This window comes from Scyliorhinus torazame, chromosome 5 (assembly GCF_047496885.1).
Source record: "Scyliorhinus torazame isolate Kashiwa2021f chromosome 5, sScyTor2.1, whole genome shotgun sequence".
Classification (NCBI taxonomy): Eukaryota; Metazoa; Chordata; class Chondrichthyes; order Carcharhiniformes; family Scyliorhinidae; genus Scyliorhinus; species Scyliorhinus torazame.
Window position 1 is genome coordinate 290,874,458 of NC_092711.1, and position 17,440 is coordinate 290,891,897.

General features: G+C 46.5%; 1 protein-coding gene across 1 annotated transcript in view; it reads right to left on the bottom strand.

Annotated features, from left to right (window-relative positions):
• LOC140421201 (transmembrane protein 164) overlaps nucleotides 1–17,440 on the bottom strand; it is a 201,360-nt gene that overhangs the window by 66,977 nt on the left and 116,943 nt on the right. The window contains exon 4 of the mRNA XM_072505726.1: nucleotides 13,559–13,637. Coding sequence (XP_072361827.1) covers nucleotides 13,559–13,637 — 79 coding nt within the window. The remainder of the gene's footprint in view (nucleotides 1–13,558; nucleotides 13,638–17,440) is intronic.

Here is a 17,440-nt window from a genome sequence, read left to right on the forward strand (position 1 = left end):
ACGGCTGGGTGGGGCAGGTATTTCGTTCGGGATTTGATAGTAGGGCCCTGGGGGTTGAGATCCTGACTGATAAGCAAGTATCTTGTTTGGTGGTCTAAATCAACGTATATGCATCAAATTGGGATGGTACAACTTTTCTTAACAAGTTGTAGGTTTCTGTTCCCAACCTAGACCTGCATACGCTACTCCTGGGAAGGGATTTTAGCCGTGCTCTGCACTCTCGGCAGGATAGATCAATAGATCAAGGCCTAAGTCTTTGGGTCCTTCTGGGGTGGCAAAGTCACTTGGAGATTTTGGTGGCTACGATTCAGATAGATCCGAATGGGTGGTATGTAATGGTCAGTGGGTTGTTGGCGGGTGCAACGGCGTTTCCAAACTCCGGGGTTGGTGGTGGTGGAGAGGGGGGGGGGGGGGGGGGGGGGGGGGGGGGTAGGCATATTGGAGATTTTTACATCCAAATGAGAAGGATTTTACGTTTTTCTCTCGGGTAAATCAGGTCTCCTCTCGATTGACTTCTTTGTGGTGGGCACGTCTCTGCTTCCGGGGGTGGTGGGTATTCGGCAATAATGATTTTGGATCATGCTCTGTATTCTGGGGATTTGGTGGTAGTGTCAGTCTCAGCTCCCTCCCCCCTCCACCACCACCGCCCTCGGAGGTTGGAAACGACGTTGTTGGCAGATCAGGGATTCTGTGAGAGGATTTTCTCCACCATTGGGGAGTACATTGATTTTAATAGGAGTGAGGAGATTTTGCCTTCCATGTTGTGGCAGCCGTTGGGGGAGGCCATCCTGGAGGTGGATCGACAATACCCGTTGTCCCCGACCCTGGAGTTGTTGACAAGCAGAAAGAAACTTCATTTGGAATTCGGGCTGCTTTCGATGGGCAGGGCAGTGTGACAGCTGTCATGCTCGGGGATGGTTGATGAGCATGGGGAGAGGGTCAGTCGTCTGTTAGCCCACCAGCTGAGGTGGCAGTCGGGAAATAGTGCAGATAAAGGACTCGAGTGGCAGGCAGCATGTCTGCATCAACTCTCACAAACCTCTACACTTGTGCCATAGAGAGCATCCTATCCGGCTGCATCACAGCCTGGTTATGGTAACTGCTCGGTCCAAGATCGCAAGAAACTGCAGAGCGTGGTAAACTCAGCCCATCGCACCACACAAGCTTGCCACCCTCACATTGATTCTGTCTACACCTCCCGCTGCCTCAGGAAGGCAGACAGCATTATCAGAGACCCCTCCCACCCAGGCTTTGCCTTCTTCCAGACCCTTCCATCAGGCAGAATGCACGGATGTCTGAAGACTCGCACATCCAGACATAGGAACAGCTTCTTCCCCACAGCTACAAGACTCCTCAACGACTCCCCCTTGGACTGATCTGTTCCCTGGAAGAACACTATTTACGATGCCTTATGCTGCTCTTGCTCATGTATTTGCTTTGTTTGGCCCCTTGCTCCGCACTGTAACCAATCACTGTTTTGTCGATGTACCATTTGTCAATGTACTCTGTTGATTATTCTTTTTTGCCTACTATGTACGTTCTGTGTACGTTCCCTCGGCTGCAGAAAAATACTTTTCATTGTACTTCGGTACATGTGACAATAAATCAAATCAATCAATGAGGCCTTTGAGGCTTTCTATCGCAGTCTTTATAAGTTGGAGCCCCCTGAGAATGGGTTGACTATGTCAGAGTTTTTGGACGGTTTGTCCATCCCAGTTGGTGTGGGTCAGGGTTTAGAGAATCCCAAAGTGCATCATGGAGTTCACCTGACCCACAACTCCTAATAGATTGTGGTATGGGGAGCACACGGCCCACTCTACAGGTATGGTACAGCAGAAATGAAAAGTACTTTTTAAAGCAAAACAATGTTTATTCTATGAACTCAAGTTAACCTTTTTAAAACAAACAGTGAATATCTTAGCAACCATTAATTCAAAGATAACCCCCAAAGAATACAACACTAAGTAACCTGTATGCTGTCCTTTTACATCCAAAAGACTTAACAAACCTTTAAACAGGAGCATATTAGGTTAAAGTCATTACTGCAAGCAGTTATTAGTTTTAAATCACCAAAGGATCCAGAGATAGTCTTTCATGGCAGAGAGAACAGCAGTAGAGCTGCTTTTTATGACTTCAGCTGCAACACACTGAAAAACGAAACCAAAAAGACAGAGACACACCCAAGCTTTCCTAAAAGTGAAACTAAAAAGCAGAACCAGAGCTCAGCTCCACCCACACTCTGACATCACTGCAGTAACATGAGCAGCTAACCATTTCGTAAAGCGACATTCTCATGACACAGTGGTAGAATGAGAGAGAAGGGCAGAATTGGAGTTCCCACTGATAATGGAAGAGGTCATGAAACGCATGGGCCTGATGCAGTCGGGTAAGGCTCCAGGCCCGGACGGATACCTGACTGAATTCTCTCAGACATTTGACGGTCCCAACCACGAGCGCTCATAAGAATGCCTTGAGCTCAAAATATTTTCAAGTGGAGAGAGAGAGAGGTACGAGGCAGGGGTGTCCATTGTGCCCGCTACTGTTTGTCTTTGCAATTGAGCATTTGACCGAAGCATTGAGGTCGCCTAGGAGGTGGAGGGGGTTAGATTGGATGGGATGTAAGTGGATGATTTGTTGCTGTATGTGCCGGATCCTCTCTTCAGGTAATGAAGCTGCTTATGAATTTTGGCTATAAGTTGAACCTGGGCAAAAGCGAATGCTTTCCAGTGAATCTCCCAGGGAGGGGAGCCGAGCTGGGGAGGTTGCCTTTTCGACTGGCCAAATTCAGCATCCAATATCTGGGAATCCTGATGGCCCATTATTGGGCCTCACTCGATCAACTAAATTTTGTGGATCTGGTAAATGCGGCTAAGGCTGACTTGAGTAAGTGGATCACCTCCCTCTGTCCCTGGTGGGCAGGGTCCAGTCACTAAAGATGAACATTCTCCCAAGGTTTCAATCATTGTTTCAGTGTATCCCGGTTTTCCTACCCAAATCTTTCTTTATTTGGCCGGACAAGACCCCCCAAAGCATTCGCAGGTGTTCTTGCAGAGGGAAAGGCAATCTGGGGGTCTCGAGCGACCTAATTTGTTATTTTATTATTGGATAATTGGGCGGCGACCATTGAGATGGTTTATGGGTGCAGAGTTCATGTGGGTTCATTTCAAGCTGGGTGCCATGTCATTGTTAGCACCACTTTGCAGTAAGCATCGTTTGTTCCAGCGGCCTTGGATTTGTTGTTAAGGGCTTGGGGGAGGAGGAGTTGGAGTGGTTTGGGAACATGTTTATAAAAGGGAAGTTTGCTGGTTTTGAGAAGTGGTTTTGTAAGTTCCATCTTCCAAAGATGAATCTGTTGAGGTATTATCAGATGCGTGGCGTTTTATGTAAGGAGACTCCATCCTTCCCCTTGGCTCCCTCGCCCTCATTGATGGATATGATTCTTTCGCTGATTGAGCTGGGGGAGGTGAAGATATCGGATAGATATCTATAGTTGGCTGGTGTCGGTGGAGCAAGCCCCATTGGATGAGGCCAAAGGGAAGCCCCATTGGGTGAGGTCAAAGGGAAGTGGGAGAGGGTTCTGGGCTAGGCTTTAGAGAGGGTGGTGTGGAGTGAGGCTCTCCACAGGGTCAATTCCACCGTCTCCTGTGTTAGGCTCAGTTTGATTCAGTTCAAGGTGGTGCACGCGACACACCTGACCACGGCACGGATGAGTGTTTTCTTTTTCTGGAGGTAGAGGTTAGGTGCGAGGTTGTTCACGGGGTCCGTCGAACCACACACACATGTTCTGGTCTTGCCCTACTTGACCTTTTGGATCTCCTGCTTCAGCACCATGTCAGCAATTCTTGGGATTGAGTTGGGGCTATCCTTTGTTGGCTGTCTTTGGGGTCTTGGACTTGCCGGAGCTGCAGAGTGGGTGGGTGGGGGGGGGGGGGGTAGATGCTCTGGCCTTTGCCTCGCTGATAGCTCAGAGGCGGGTTCTGCTTGGGTGGAGGACTCCAGTTCTGCCCAATGCTTTGTCGTGGTTAAGGGACCTCATGGAGCTCTTGCACTTAGAAAAGGTCACGTATACCAAGAGGGCTTCGGCAGAAGGGTTCTATTCAGGGTGGCAGTCTTTCATTTCCTATTTCAGGGAACTGGTCACCCCCAGATGTTGCGGGGGGGGGGGGGGGGGGGGGGCGTTGACATTTGTTATGGGGTTTTGTCATGGTTTTCTTTTCTTTGTCGGGCTGGGTGGGGGAGGGGTAGTTGAATCCAGAATTGTAATTGTTGTGCGATTTGTTTTTTTCACTGTTACATTGAAACACTTCTCTTCACAAAAGTAGTTTTAGAAACATTTATCTGGAACTCCTCGTGAAGCTGCCGTGCCCTGAGCCACACAAATCAGGGAGATTAGTGCTCATCTTAGCTGCTGTATCACCCCATTCTCCTTGGTATCTGCATTGTGGGAAGCTGCGAGGAAACGATAATTCAACCAAGGTTCCTGCTCCTGACTGTTACCCTGTAGCCCCTGCTGGAGTTCATGAGCGGCATGGCAGTCAAACCTGTTTCCGTCCTGACGGCACATGCCAACACGAGATTGGCTGCGATTCCTTCATTGCCAATAACGTGCCAACTCCGACATGAAGATCGTCTACTTGGGAGGAAGCCACAGACACTCCTGAAACCGTACCCCAGAATGAATCACTGACCTTAGGAGTGGAGAGGCAAAATGTAGGGCAGAGGCAGAGATTGGCTCATAAAAAGTGACCCTAACATGTAGCAAGAAGTCACAAAGCAATTGCTACACATGCAATTTGATTTCAGACAGTTACAAAATACAAGTTGCTGCTTCTTCTAAATCCAGCACATTCAGGTGGAGGAACGTTTCTGTTAATATTTTAAATTTGATTTTCAACTAAAACTGCAGGAGTTATGCCTTTATCATCCAATCCTAACAGAGTGTGGGCTGGAAACACAGTAACAGAGAATTATCAGCACACTAAACAGGACACAGCACAAGTGGCACCTCTGGAAACGGATTCACAGCAGAAGCCAAATGCTGCTCCAAAACCTTCACCAACCCCCACCCGCAACATCAGCTCATACCATGCACATAATAAAACAAAACAGGGAAGTAATAAGATAGGGAGGGGTTGACATCCTGGCAAAACACTGGTCCAACTCCCTCCCCACACACTACAAAAACTAGCTCGTAATGTCGAGCAAATAAATATCTTATTCAAAAAAGGTCACTGGAATTTAAAGGGAATTCACCTCACAAGTGATTCTGTAAAAACGTTATAGGATTATAGAATCATAGAATTTACAGTGCAGAAGGAGGCCATTCGGCCCATCGAGTCTGCACCGGCCCTTGAAAAGAGCACCCTACGTAAGCCCACAACCTCCACGTTATCCCCACACCTCCACCCTATTCCCGTAACCCCACCTGACCTTTTTTGGACACTAAGGGCAATTTAGCATGGCCAATCCACCTAACCTGCACAGCTCTGGAGCACCCGGAGAAAACCCGCGCAAACACGGGGAGAACGTGCAGACTCCGCACAGACAGTGACCCAAGCCGGGAGTTAAACCTGGGACCCTGGACATGATTAGGGTCGATGTTACATATTTTATTCTATCTTCCATTTCAATCGATTTTAAATGTTTATTTTTCTTAAAAACCATCGCCACTGGGAAAACTGGAAGAGTCACTGGACATAGCAGTGTGTTTGAGGGAACTGTATGTTTTTTTTTTTAAAGGGGCAATTTTAGCGTGGCCAATCCACCTACCCTGCGCATCTTTGGGTTGTGGGGGTGAGACTCACGCAGACACGAGGAGAATGTGCAAACTCCACACGGACAGTGGTAAAGAAACTGTATTAATAAACAGGTGGAATAATGATCGCTGTGGTATCCTAACTTAATTAATTGTTGTCAAATCCATTTCCTCGCGCTGTTAGTCTCAGTGCTTCCTATGTTTAGGTCGTCAGCACTTTCCAAAAATATTCCTCCCCCACCCAAAAACATAACACACCAAGAAAAGAAAAACAAGTTGATGTTAAAATGAACAATAATTACATTTAATTTGTAACTTGTTTAAAAAAAAACCACAGGCTGCTGCTGATGAATCGGTCTTAAAGTTATGTGGCAGGGTCTGGTTATCTGTGCAAACAGCAAGCATTGCCTCCCACACAAATGTTCCTGTGAGTTTAAACAAAATGAAGATTAATGTAGGCACAGGACGATGCCATTCGGCCCTTCGAGCCTGCTCCACTATTCAATAAGATCACGGCTGATCTGGGTGTGTCTGAACTCCACTTTGCCATCTCTCCCCCACCACCCCCTCTCCCACAGGCCTCCCCCAGAAGTGGAGACAGTCTCCTGGTATCCACCCTATCAAATGCCCTCAGGATTTTATCTGTTTCAATAAGATCACCTCTCATTCTTCTAAACTCTAAACAGTATAATTTCTGACAATTCATTTGTAGGATGTCGCCAGCATTTATTGCCCATCCCCAACTGCTCTTGAACCAAGTGTCTTGATGGCCATTTCAGGGGGCATTTAAGAGTTAACCTGCAATCACAAAGGCCGGAACAGGCAAGGACGGCATATCTCCTCCCCTGGGATTGTAGGACCTCATCTCCTCCGGGATGAGGTCCTACAATCAGAATTTAGGGAGTTAGGAGGCAAGTTAAAAAGTAGGACCACAAAGGTAGTCATCTCAGGATTGCTACCAGTGCCACGAGACAGTCAGAGTAGAAATTCAAGAATAGTCAGAATGAATACGTGCCTTGAGAGATGGTGCAGGGGAGAGGGGTTCAGATCTTTGGTACATTGGAACCGGTTCTGGGGGCGGTGGGACCATTACAAATCGGATGGTCTACACCTGGGCAGGACTGGAACCAATGTCCTATGGGGTGCTTTTGCTAACACTGTTGGGGAGGTTTTAAACTAATGTGGCAGGGGGGTGGGAACCAGATTAGGAAGTTAAGGTCAGTAAAGAGGCAGCAACTAAAGCCAGTAAGGTACTAGATAATAAACTCAATGTGACTAAGGGGAAGAGTAGACAGGGAAGAGATGATGAACGCAAAGGGACAGGTGGTCTGAGGTGCATTTGTTTCAATGCGAGAAGTGTAGCAGGTAAGGCAGATGAACTTAGGGCTTGGATTAGTATCTGGGAATATGATGTTATTGGTATTACTGAGACTTGGTTGAGGGAAGGGCAAGACTGGCAACTAAATATCCCAGGGAATAGATGCTTCAGGAGGGATAGAGAGGGAGGTAAAAGGGGTGGAGGAGTTGGATTACTGGTCAGGGATGATATCACAGCTGTGATTAAGGAGGGCACGATGGAGGATTCGAGCACTGAGGCAATATGGGTAGAGCTAAGAAATAGGAAGGGTGCGGTAACATTGTTGGGACTTTACTACAGGCCTCCCAAAAGCGAGCGTGAAGTAGAGGTACAAATATGTAGACAGATTATAGAAAAATGTAGGAGCAATAGGGTGGTCATGATGGGAGATTTTAACTTCCCCAACATTGAATGGGACTCATGTAGTGTTGGAGGCGTAGATGGAGCAGAATTTGTAAGGAGCATCCAGGAGAGTTTTTCAGAGCAGTATGTAAATAGTCCAACTCGGGACGGGGCCATACTGGACCTGGTATTGGGGAATGATCCCGGCCAGGTGGTTGAAGTTTCAGTCGGTGATTACTTTGGGAATACCGATCACAATTCCGTAAGTTTTAGAATACTCATGGACAAAGACGAGAGTGGTCCCAAAGGAAGAGTGCTAAATTGGGGAAAGGCCAAGTATAACAAAATTCGGCAGGGCCTAGGGAATGTGTATTGGGAGCAGCTGTTTAAGGGTAAATCCCCATTTGAAATGTGGGAGTCTTTTAAGGAAAGGTTGATTAGAGTGCAGGACAGACATGTCCCTGTGAAAATGAGGGATAGAAATGGCAAGATTAGGGAACCATGGATGATGGGTGGAATTGTGAGACTAGCTAAGATGAAAAAGGAAGCATACATAAGATCTAGGCAACTTAAAACTGATGAAGCTTTGGAGGAATATCGGGAAAGTAGGACAAATCTCAAACGCGCAATAAAGAGGGCTAAAAGGGGTCATGAAATATCTTTGGTTAACAGGGTTAAGGAAAATCCCAAAGTCTTTTATTCGCATATAAGGAGCAAGAGGGTAACTAGAGAAAGGATTGGCCCACTCAAAGCCAAAAGAGGGAATTTATGCGTGGAGTCAGAGGAAATGGGTGAGATTCTTAATGAGTACTTTGCATCGGTATTCACCAAGGAGAGTGACATGATGGATGTTGAGGCTAGGGATGGATGTTTAAATACTCTAGGTCAAGTCGGCATAAGGAAGAGGGACGTTTTGGGTATTCTAAAAGGCATTAAGGTGGACAAGTCCTCTGGTCCGGATGGGATCTATCCCAGGTTACTGAGGGAAGCGAGGGACGAACTAGCGGGGGCCTTAACAGATATCTTTGCAGAATCCTTGAGCACGGGTGAGGGCATAAGCTATGAGGAGCGATTGAATAAACTCGGTTTGTTCTCACTGGAACGAAGGAGGTTGAGGGGCGACCTGATAGAGGTATACAAAATTATGAGGGGCATAGACAGAGTGGATAGTCAGAGGCTTTTCCCCAGGGTAGAGGGGTCAATTACTAGGGGGCATAGGTTTAAGGTGAGAGGGGCAAAGTTTAGAGTAGATGTACGAGGCAAGTTTTTTTACGCAGAGGGTAGTGGGTGCCTGGAACTCACTACCGGAGGAGGTAGTGGAGGCAGGGACGATAGGGACATTTAAGGGGCATCTTGACAAATATATGAATAGGATGGGAATAGAAGGATACGGACCCAGGAAGTGTAGAAGATTGTAGTTTAGTCGGGCAGTATGGTCGGCACGGGCTTGGAGGGCCGAAGGGCCTGTTCCTGTGCTGTACATTTCTTTGTTCTTTGTTCTTTGTTCTTTTGTTTGTCCCGGAGGACTGGAGAATTGCTAATGTGGTCCCTTTGTTTAAGAAGGGTAGCAGGGATAATCCAGGGAGTTATAGACCTGTGAGCTTGACGTCAGTGGTAGGCAAACTGTTGGAGGAGATACTGAGGGATAGGATCCATTCACATTTGGAAGAAAATAGACTTATCAGTGATGGGCAGCATGGTTTTGTGCAGGGAAGGTCATGTCTTACAAACCTAATAGAATTCTTTGAGGAAGTGACAAAGTTAATTGATGAGGGAGGGGCTGTTGATGTCATATACATGGACTTCTGTAAGGCGCTTGGTAAAGTTTCCATGGCAGGTTAATGGAAAAAGTTAAGTCGTATGGGGTTCAGGGTGTACTAGCTAGATGGATAAAGAACTGGCTGGGCAACAGGAGACAGAGAGTAGTGGTGGAAGGGAGTGTCTCAAAATGGAGAAAGGTGACTAGTGGTGTTCCACAGGGATCCGTGCTCGGACCACTGTTGTATGTGATATACATAAAAGATCTGGACGAAGGTATAGGTGGTCTGATTAGCAAGTTTGCAGATGATACTAAGATTGGTGGAGTTGCAGATAGCGAGGAGGACTGTCAGAGAATACAGCAAGATATAGATAGATTGGAGAGTTGGGCAGAGAAATGGCAGATGGAGTTCAATCCAGGCAAATGCAAGGTGATGCATTTTGGAAGATCTAATTCAAGAGCGGACTATACGGTCAATGGAAGTGTCCTGGGGAAAATTGACGTACAGAGAGATCTGGGAGTTCAGGTCCATTGTACCCTGAAGGTGGCAACGCAGGTCGATAGAGTGGTCAAGAAGGCATACAGCATGCTTGCCTTCATCGGACGGGGTATTGAGTACAAGAGTCGTCAGGTCATGTTACAGTTGTATATGACTTTGGTTAGGCCACATTTGGAATACTGCGTGCATTTCTGGTCGCCACATTACCAGAAGGATGTGGATGCTTTAGCGAGGGTGCAGAGGAGGTTCACCTGGATGTTGCCTGGTATGGAGGATGCTAGCTATGAAGAAAGGTTGAGTAGATTAGGATTGTTTTCGTTGGAAAGACGGAGATTGAGGGGAGACCTGATTGAGGTCTACAAAATTATGAGAGGTATGGACAGGGTGGATAGCAACAAGCTTTTTCCATGAGTGGGGGTGTCAATTACAAGGGGTCACGATTTCAAGGTGAGAGGGGAACGTTTAAGGGAGACGTGCGTGGAAAGTTTTTTACGCAGAGGGTGGTGGGTGCCTGGAACGCTTTGCCAGCGGAGGTGGTAGAGGCGGGCACGATAGCATCATTTAAAATGCATCTAGACAGATATATGAATGGGCGGGGAACAGAGGGAAGTAGATCCTTGGAAAATAGAAGACAGTTCTAATTTTACAAGGAGGATTTTGAAAAAAGACATTTAAATCTAAAATATCCAGACCTCTGCAAGAAAGCACAGTGGGCTAAACAGCTCACTTGTAATGCAGAACAAGGCCAGCAGCGCGGGTTCAATTCCCGTACCAGCGTCCCCGAACAGGCGCCGGAATGTGGCGACTAGGGGCTTTTCACAGTAATTTCATTTAAGCCTACTTGTGACAATAAGCAATTATTATTAGAACACTACTTCTACAAAAGAACAGCTTCAGTTTGAAAATAATTGTAAAAATACAGCCTGTTGGTGTCAGTATTTGCGAGTCACCAGGTGATGGCGCCAGCTCACCAGTAGTCAGTCAGATTCCTAAACGGGTTATTGCAGGGCAGTCCCCAGCACAATGCAAAAATATTCAGTGCCGTGAATGTCAGAAATATTTTTACCTATTTCCTTCCGTCAAACTCTCCTACCCAACCCCCTGGCCGCATTGATTGAGCCTTTGTCCCTTCTCTCCATGAGGTGCTTACTCATGTTGGGGTATGGGTGCCCCAACTAGCTCTTCTGATATGAGTTTACATAGTGAACATTTGCAATTTAATTGAACCAGCACAACCTTCATGTAATGTCCAATAATTTGGGGGGGGGGGGGGGGGGGGCAACTCATGGTGTTCAATAACTCTGAGTGAACACGGAACGCTGGCACAACTGTGATGGGCCGAATGGCTTGCCATGTGTCTAGGAAAGGGATCGCTTGCTGATATGTCTGCAGATATCGAAGCCAATTGTGGTGCCGGTAACTGGCATGGAGTCCAGTCAGATAGAAGCTTTGTCGAGTCAAACCATTGTTGGGATCATGCCTTTTTTCCACAGCTCCAGGGTCCCAGGTTCGATTCCAGGCTTGGGTCAATGTCTGTGCTCTGCACGTTCTCCCCGTGTGTGCGTGGGTTTCCTCCGGGTGCTCCGGTTTCCTCCCACAGTCCAAAGATGTGCAGGTTAGGTGGATTGGCCAAGATAAATTGTCCTTAGTGTCCAAAACTGCCCTTAGTGTTGGGTGGGGTAACTGGGTTATGGGGATAGGGTGGAGGTGTGGGCTTGGGTAGGGTGCTCTTTCCAAGAGCCGGTGCAGACTCGATGGGCCGAGTGGCCTCCGTCTGCACTGTAAATTCTATGATTGTTGAAACTTTTCAAAAATACAGCACTTAAGTCACCCAATGGTGTCCTAAATTTGTTCATGGGATGTTGGCATCACTGGCAAGGCCAACATTTGTCACCCATCCCCGTTTGCCGTTGAACTGAGTGGCTTGCGAGGCTATTTCAGAGGGCATTTAAGAGTCAGCCACATTGCTTTGGATCTGGAGTCACATGTAGGCCAGAACAGGTAAGGATGGCAGATTTCCTTCCCTAAAGGGACATTAATGAACCAGATGGGTTTTTACAACGATTGACAATGTTTTCATGGTCATCATTAGGTTTTTAATTTCAGATTTTTACTGAATTCAAATTTCAGCAAGATTTCATAAGATGCCTCCAATGGTCCTGGTGATTCTTCAGGGAAAGCGTGTTCAAGCCAACCCCAGTGATCCACCCACTGTCAGTGATATGATAGAGTGCAGCAGACTAGAAGTCAGAGAAAGGAGAGTAAGGCTGGTAACCCCATGTTACGGGTGAGGCGTTTTCAGAAACCCAAAATGTATCATGGAGTTCAACCATTTGTTGCTTTTCCTAGCACACGGCTTTTTCCCTAGGTGTGGGATTACAATTATGGACACGTGGGTTTTTAAACACAAAACACTGTTTATTCCATGAACTCAACTTAACATCTTAAATAAACATTGGATCTCTTAACACCCCTTACTTCAAAGATAACTTAAAAAATATTGCAACAGTAAATAACTCCTCAAAATGTTCCTTCAAACTTCCAAGAGACTTAACACCTTTAAACAGTATCCCATCAGGTTAAAGGATATATATATTTTCTGTAGAATGGCAGAGATATATTAGCTTGGGTGACTTCAGCTCCAGCACCTTGCTTTCTTCATGCAGCTCTCTGGAAACCCACAGACACACCCACGCTACTTTCTCAAACCTGGCTTTCTCCCTTCTAAGCAGATCACAGCAAACCAGAACTTCTCAAGCCGCTGTCTCAAACTGGCTTTCTACTTTTAAACTGCTCTCAGCAAAACCAGCCAGGCACTTTTTAGCTGCTTTCAGCAAAACCAGCCAGGCATTTTTTAAACTGCAAAACCAAACCTGCAAAATGGCTGAACTGAGCAGAGCTCCACCCACTCTATGACATCAACGTTTTCTTAAAGGTACATTGCTTAAACATCCATGTCTTAAAGGTACTCTCGCATGACACCCAGAATAGCCAGGAACATGGAACTGGGCAAGAAAAGGATTGTTTTCCTTCCACTCCCAGGGAGATACAGTTCCATACTCCAGAACATGTATACAATATCTCATCTTAGGCATAACTCCATTTCTAGTCTCCTACTTGTTTTTAAAAAAAATATGGTGAATACTCCCGCTCACCCCCTTCCCCCTCCTGTACTCCAGAAATACACGTCAGGTGCAAGCTCAGAAAACTATCCCCTAATGCATCAGTGTAACACTTTCCCATTTCTCACAATTACTATCCTGCAGAAGTAGGTGACAAATTTGATGCCAACCGACAGGATCAGCTTCCATTTAATCAGCCTGGTCTGTATCTGAATCCATGTACCACAGATGGAATACCAGATTGCAACACGATATACCTCCAGCTAAGACCATTTTTGTTTAATGCCACGAAAGGGGAATCCTTCCTATCCCTAAGGTACCAAATTTTGGTGTGTATACTAATATTTCCACTTCTTTGCTCAAGTTTAATTATTTACCCTGAAGTCTAGACTATCAACCAGCTATTCGCTGTAAAAAATCATCACGGAGGGGACTCTGCTCTGAGCAGACACCGAAGAACTGGATCATGATCAGGATCAGAATTCCCTATGGTTTTCCCTCCCAAGCATGGGAACACTGAGGTGGAGTGCATTATTCCTACTGTCACTATTTGGGGATCAACTAACTCAGCACAAAGCAGGTTATCAAACATGTTATTTTTCTGGCCTGTGTGTTGCATTTCCACACCGTCTGTACATTTACTCAGTGACTGAGCTAATATAGCAAAATGTGGAATTAATTAACTGGCATATTATTTTGTCATTTAAAAATCCAAGAAGCTTACCTCCTTTCTGCATCAGGTAGAGTGGAACAATGTACAGCGTGATGTGTTGGATATAGTAGACCTCCATCTCAAAGGGGAGCTGGGCAGGAAACATAGAAGAGACTTGTCAAACAAACATGCATTCTTTATCTAACCAAATCACTTACACACGTTATCAGTCATCAAGAGCTCTGCAGATCACTTGTTTCACCATGTCACATATTTGACTGAAGTGGTTTTGTTAAAAATGGTTTTAGTCAGGCTGACCATTTTTAAATCACCCAAATAAAGGCAAATAATCAAGTTTTGATCATGGCTCTGCTACCAAATGGCTGACCAGACCCATTCACATTGTAGGTGGTTTTGTGCAGAGGACAGGATGTATATTGTTGGGGGGGGGGGGGGGGGGGGGGGGAGGAGGTTATTTAAGGGTTTCCATCAGTGAACCCATAGAATTAGCAGAACAGATGTCTGAAAGGTTCTGTAGATAAGCACATTTCGTAATTTTACTCCATAACATTATACTGTAGAAAATGCAGATGGACAAGCAGATAGTTCAATTTTAGCAACCAATGGTTTGACACGGAAAAAATAAGCTCCAACGCCAATCAAAATTGCAGATGTTCCTGACCCGAAAGGCTTCAAGGAATTGTGGTTACAGAAAGGAATTTTTGTGCCATACAATTTTAAAGCGAAGCAGCGGAGATTTAAAAAGCGCGGGAGCTGCGAGTCGGAGCGGAGATTTAAAAAGCGCGGGAGCTGCGAGTCGGAGCGGAGATTTAAAAAGCGCGGGAGCTGCGGGTTGGAGCGGAGATTTTAAAAGAGCAGGAGCTGCGAGTCGGAGCGGAGATTTAAAAAGCGCGGGAGCTGCGAGTCGGAGCGGAGATTTAAAAAGGTCTCGGCCTAGTTTCGGGAGCCTTTCGGAGGAGGAGGAGCAGTCTCTGTCAGGGAGAGAACCTGAGAACATCTGAGACCCTCAGGAGGTAAGAAGGTAAGTAAGTGATTTTTACTCATTACTTTTATTACCTTTTCAAATTGTGTGTGTGGGGGTGGGAAACTGAAGTGACATCACAGAAAAGCTGTGACCCGAGTGGCTGGTTGGGAAGCTACACGAAATTAAAAAAATTAAGCATTGGTAACTAATTAAACATAATTACTTAATTATAATTTAGTACTATATTTAGCTTTCACATTTATAGTAGAAATCTAGTGCTAGGAAACAGATAGTTAACAGTAATTTTAAAAACATTTTTTAAAAAAACTTTCAATTTTAATTTACTAATTAATTGACGCAATGTCAGTTAGAGGGGTGCAGTGCTCTGATTGTGAGATGTGGCAGGTCCGGGAGGCTTCCAGCGTCCCGGATGGCTTCATCTGCAGAAAGTGCACCCAACTGGAGCTCCTCACAGACCGCATGGTTCGGTTGGAGCAGCAATTGGATGCACACAGGAGCATGCAGGTGGCGGAAAATGTCATTGATCGCAGTTATATAAATGTGGTCACACCCAAGGTGCAGACAGAGAAATGGGTGACCACCAAAAAGGGCAGGCAGTCAGTGCAGGAATCCCCTGTGGTTGTCCCCCTCTCGGACAGGTATACCCCTTTGGATACTGTCGGGGGGGGGGAATAGCCTATCAGGGGAAAACAGCAGCAGCCAGAGCAGTGGCACCACGGCTGGCTCTGATGTTCAGAAGGGAGGGTCAAACGCAGAAGAGCAATAGTAATAGGGGACTTTATAGTCAGGGGCACAGATAGACGCTTCTGTGGACGTGAAAGAGACTCCAGGATGGTATGTTGCCTCCCTGGTGCCAGGGTCCAGGATGTCTCCGAACGGGTAGAGGGCATCCTGAAGGGGAGGGCAAACAGGCAGAGGTCGTTGTACATATTGGTACTAACGACATAGGCAGGAAGGGGCATGAGGTCCTGCAGCAGGAGTTCAGGGAGCTAGGCAGAAAGTTAAAAGACAGGACCTCTAGGGTTCTAATCTCGGGATTACTCCCTGTGCCACGTGCCAGTGAGGCTAGAAATAGGAAGATAGAGCAGCTAAACAAGTGGCTAAACAGCTGGTGTAGGAGGGAGGGTTTACAAAATCTGGACCACTGGGAGCTCTTCTGGGGCAGGTGTGACTGATATAAGAAGGACGGGTTGCATCTAAACTGGAGAGGCAAAAATATCCTGGCCGCGAGGTTTGCTAGTGTCACACGGGAGGCTTTAAACGAGTATGGCACGGGGGTGGGCACGGGAGCAATAGGTCAGAAGGTGAGAGCATTGTGGGAGAACTAGGGAATAGGGACAGTGTGGCTCTGAGACAGAGCAGACAGGGAGAAGTTGCTGAACACAGCGGGTCTGGTGGCCTGAAGTGCATATGTTTTAATGCAAGAAGTATTACGGGTAAGGCAGATGAACTTAGAGCTTGGATTAGTACTTGGAACTATGATGTTGTTGCCATTACAGAGACCTGGTTGAGGGAAGGGCAGGATTGGCAGTTAAATGTTCCAGGATTTAGATGTTTCAAGCGGGATAGAGGGGGATGTAAAAGGGGAGGCGGAGTTGCGCTACTGGTTAGGGAGGATATCACAGCTGTATTACGGGAGGACACCTCAGAGGGCAGTGAGGCTATATGGGTAGAGATCAGGAATAAGAAGGGTGCAGTCACAATGTTGGGGATTTACTACAGGCCTCCCAACAGCCAGCGGGAGATAAAGGAGCAGATAGGTAGACAGATTTTGGAAAAGAGTAAAAACAACAGGGTTGTGGTGATGGGAGACTTCAACTTCCCCAATATTGACTGGGACTCACTTAGTGCCAGGGGCTTAGACGGGGCAGAGTTTGGAAGGAGCATCCAGGAGGGCTTCTTAAAACAATATGTAGACAGTCCAACTAGAGAAGGGGCGGTACTGGACCTGGTATTGGGGAATGAGCCCGGCCAGGTGGTAGATGTTTCAGTAGGGGAGCATTTCAGGAACAGTGACCACAATTCAGTAAGTTTTAAAGTGCTGGTGGACAAGGATAAGAGTGGTCCTAGGATGAATGTGCTAAATTGGGGGAAGGCTAATTATAACAATATTAGGTGGGAACTGAAGAACCTAGACTGGGGGCGGATGTTTGAAGGCAAATCAACATCTGACATGTGGGAGGCTTTCAAGTGTCAGTTGAAAGGAATTCAGGACCGGCATGTTCCTGTGACGAAGAAGGATAAATACGGCAATTTTCGGGAACCTTGAATAACGAGAGATATTGTAGGCCTCGTCAAAAAGAAAAAGGAGGCATTTGTCAGGGCTAAAAGGCTGGGAACAGACGAAGCCTGTGTGGAATATAAGGAAAGTAGGAAGGAACTTAAGCAAGGAGTCAGGAGGGCTAGGAGGGGTCACGAAAAGTCATTGGCAAATAGGGTTAAGGAAAATCCCAAGGCTTTTTACACGTACATAAAAAGCAAGAGGGTAGCCAGGGAAAGGGTTGGCCCACTGAAGGATAGGCAAGGGAATCTGTGTGGAGCCAGAGGAAATGGGCAAGGTACTAAATGAATACTTTGCATCAGTATTCACCAAAGAGAAGGAATTGGTAGATGTTGAGTCTGGAGAAGGGTGTGTAGATAGCCTGGGTCACATTGAGATCCAAAAAGACGAGGTGTTGGGCGTCTTAAAAAATATTAAGGTAGATAAGTCCCCAGGGCCTGATGGGATCGACCCCAGAATACTGAAGGAGGCTGGAGAGGAAATTGCTGAGGCCTTGACAGAAATCTTCGGATCCTCACTGTCTTTAGGTGATGTCCCGGAGGACTGGAGAATAGCCAATGTTGTTCCTCTGTTTAAGAAGGGTAGCAAGGATAATCCAGGGAACTACAGGCCGGTGAGCCTTACTTCAGTGGTAGGGAAATTACTGGAGAGAATTCTTCGAGACAGG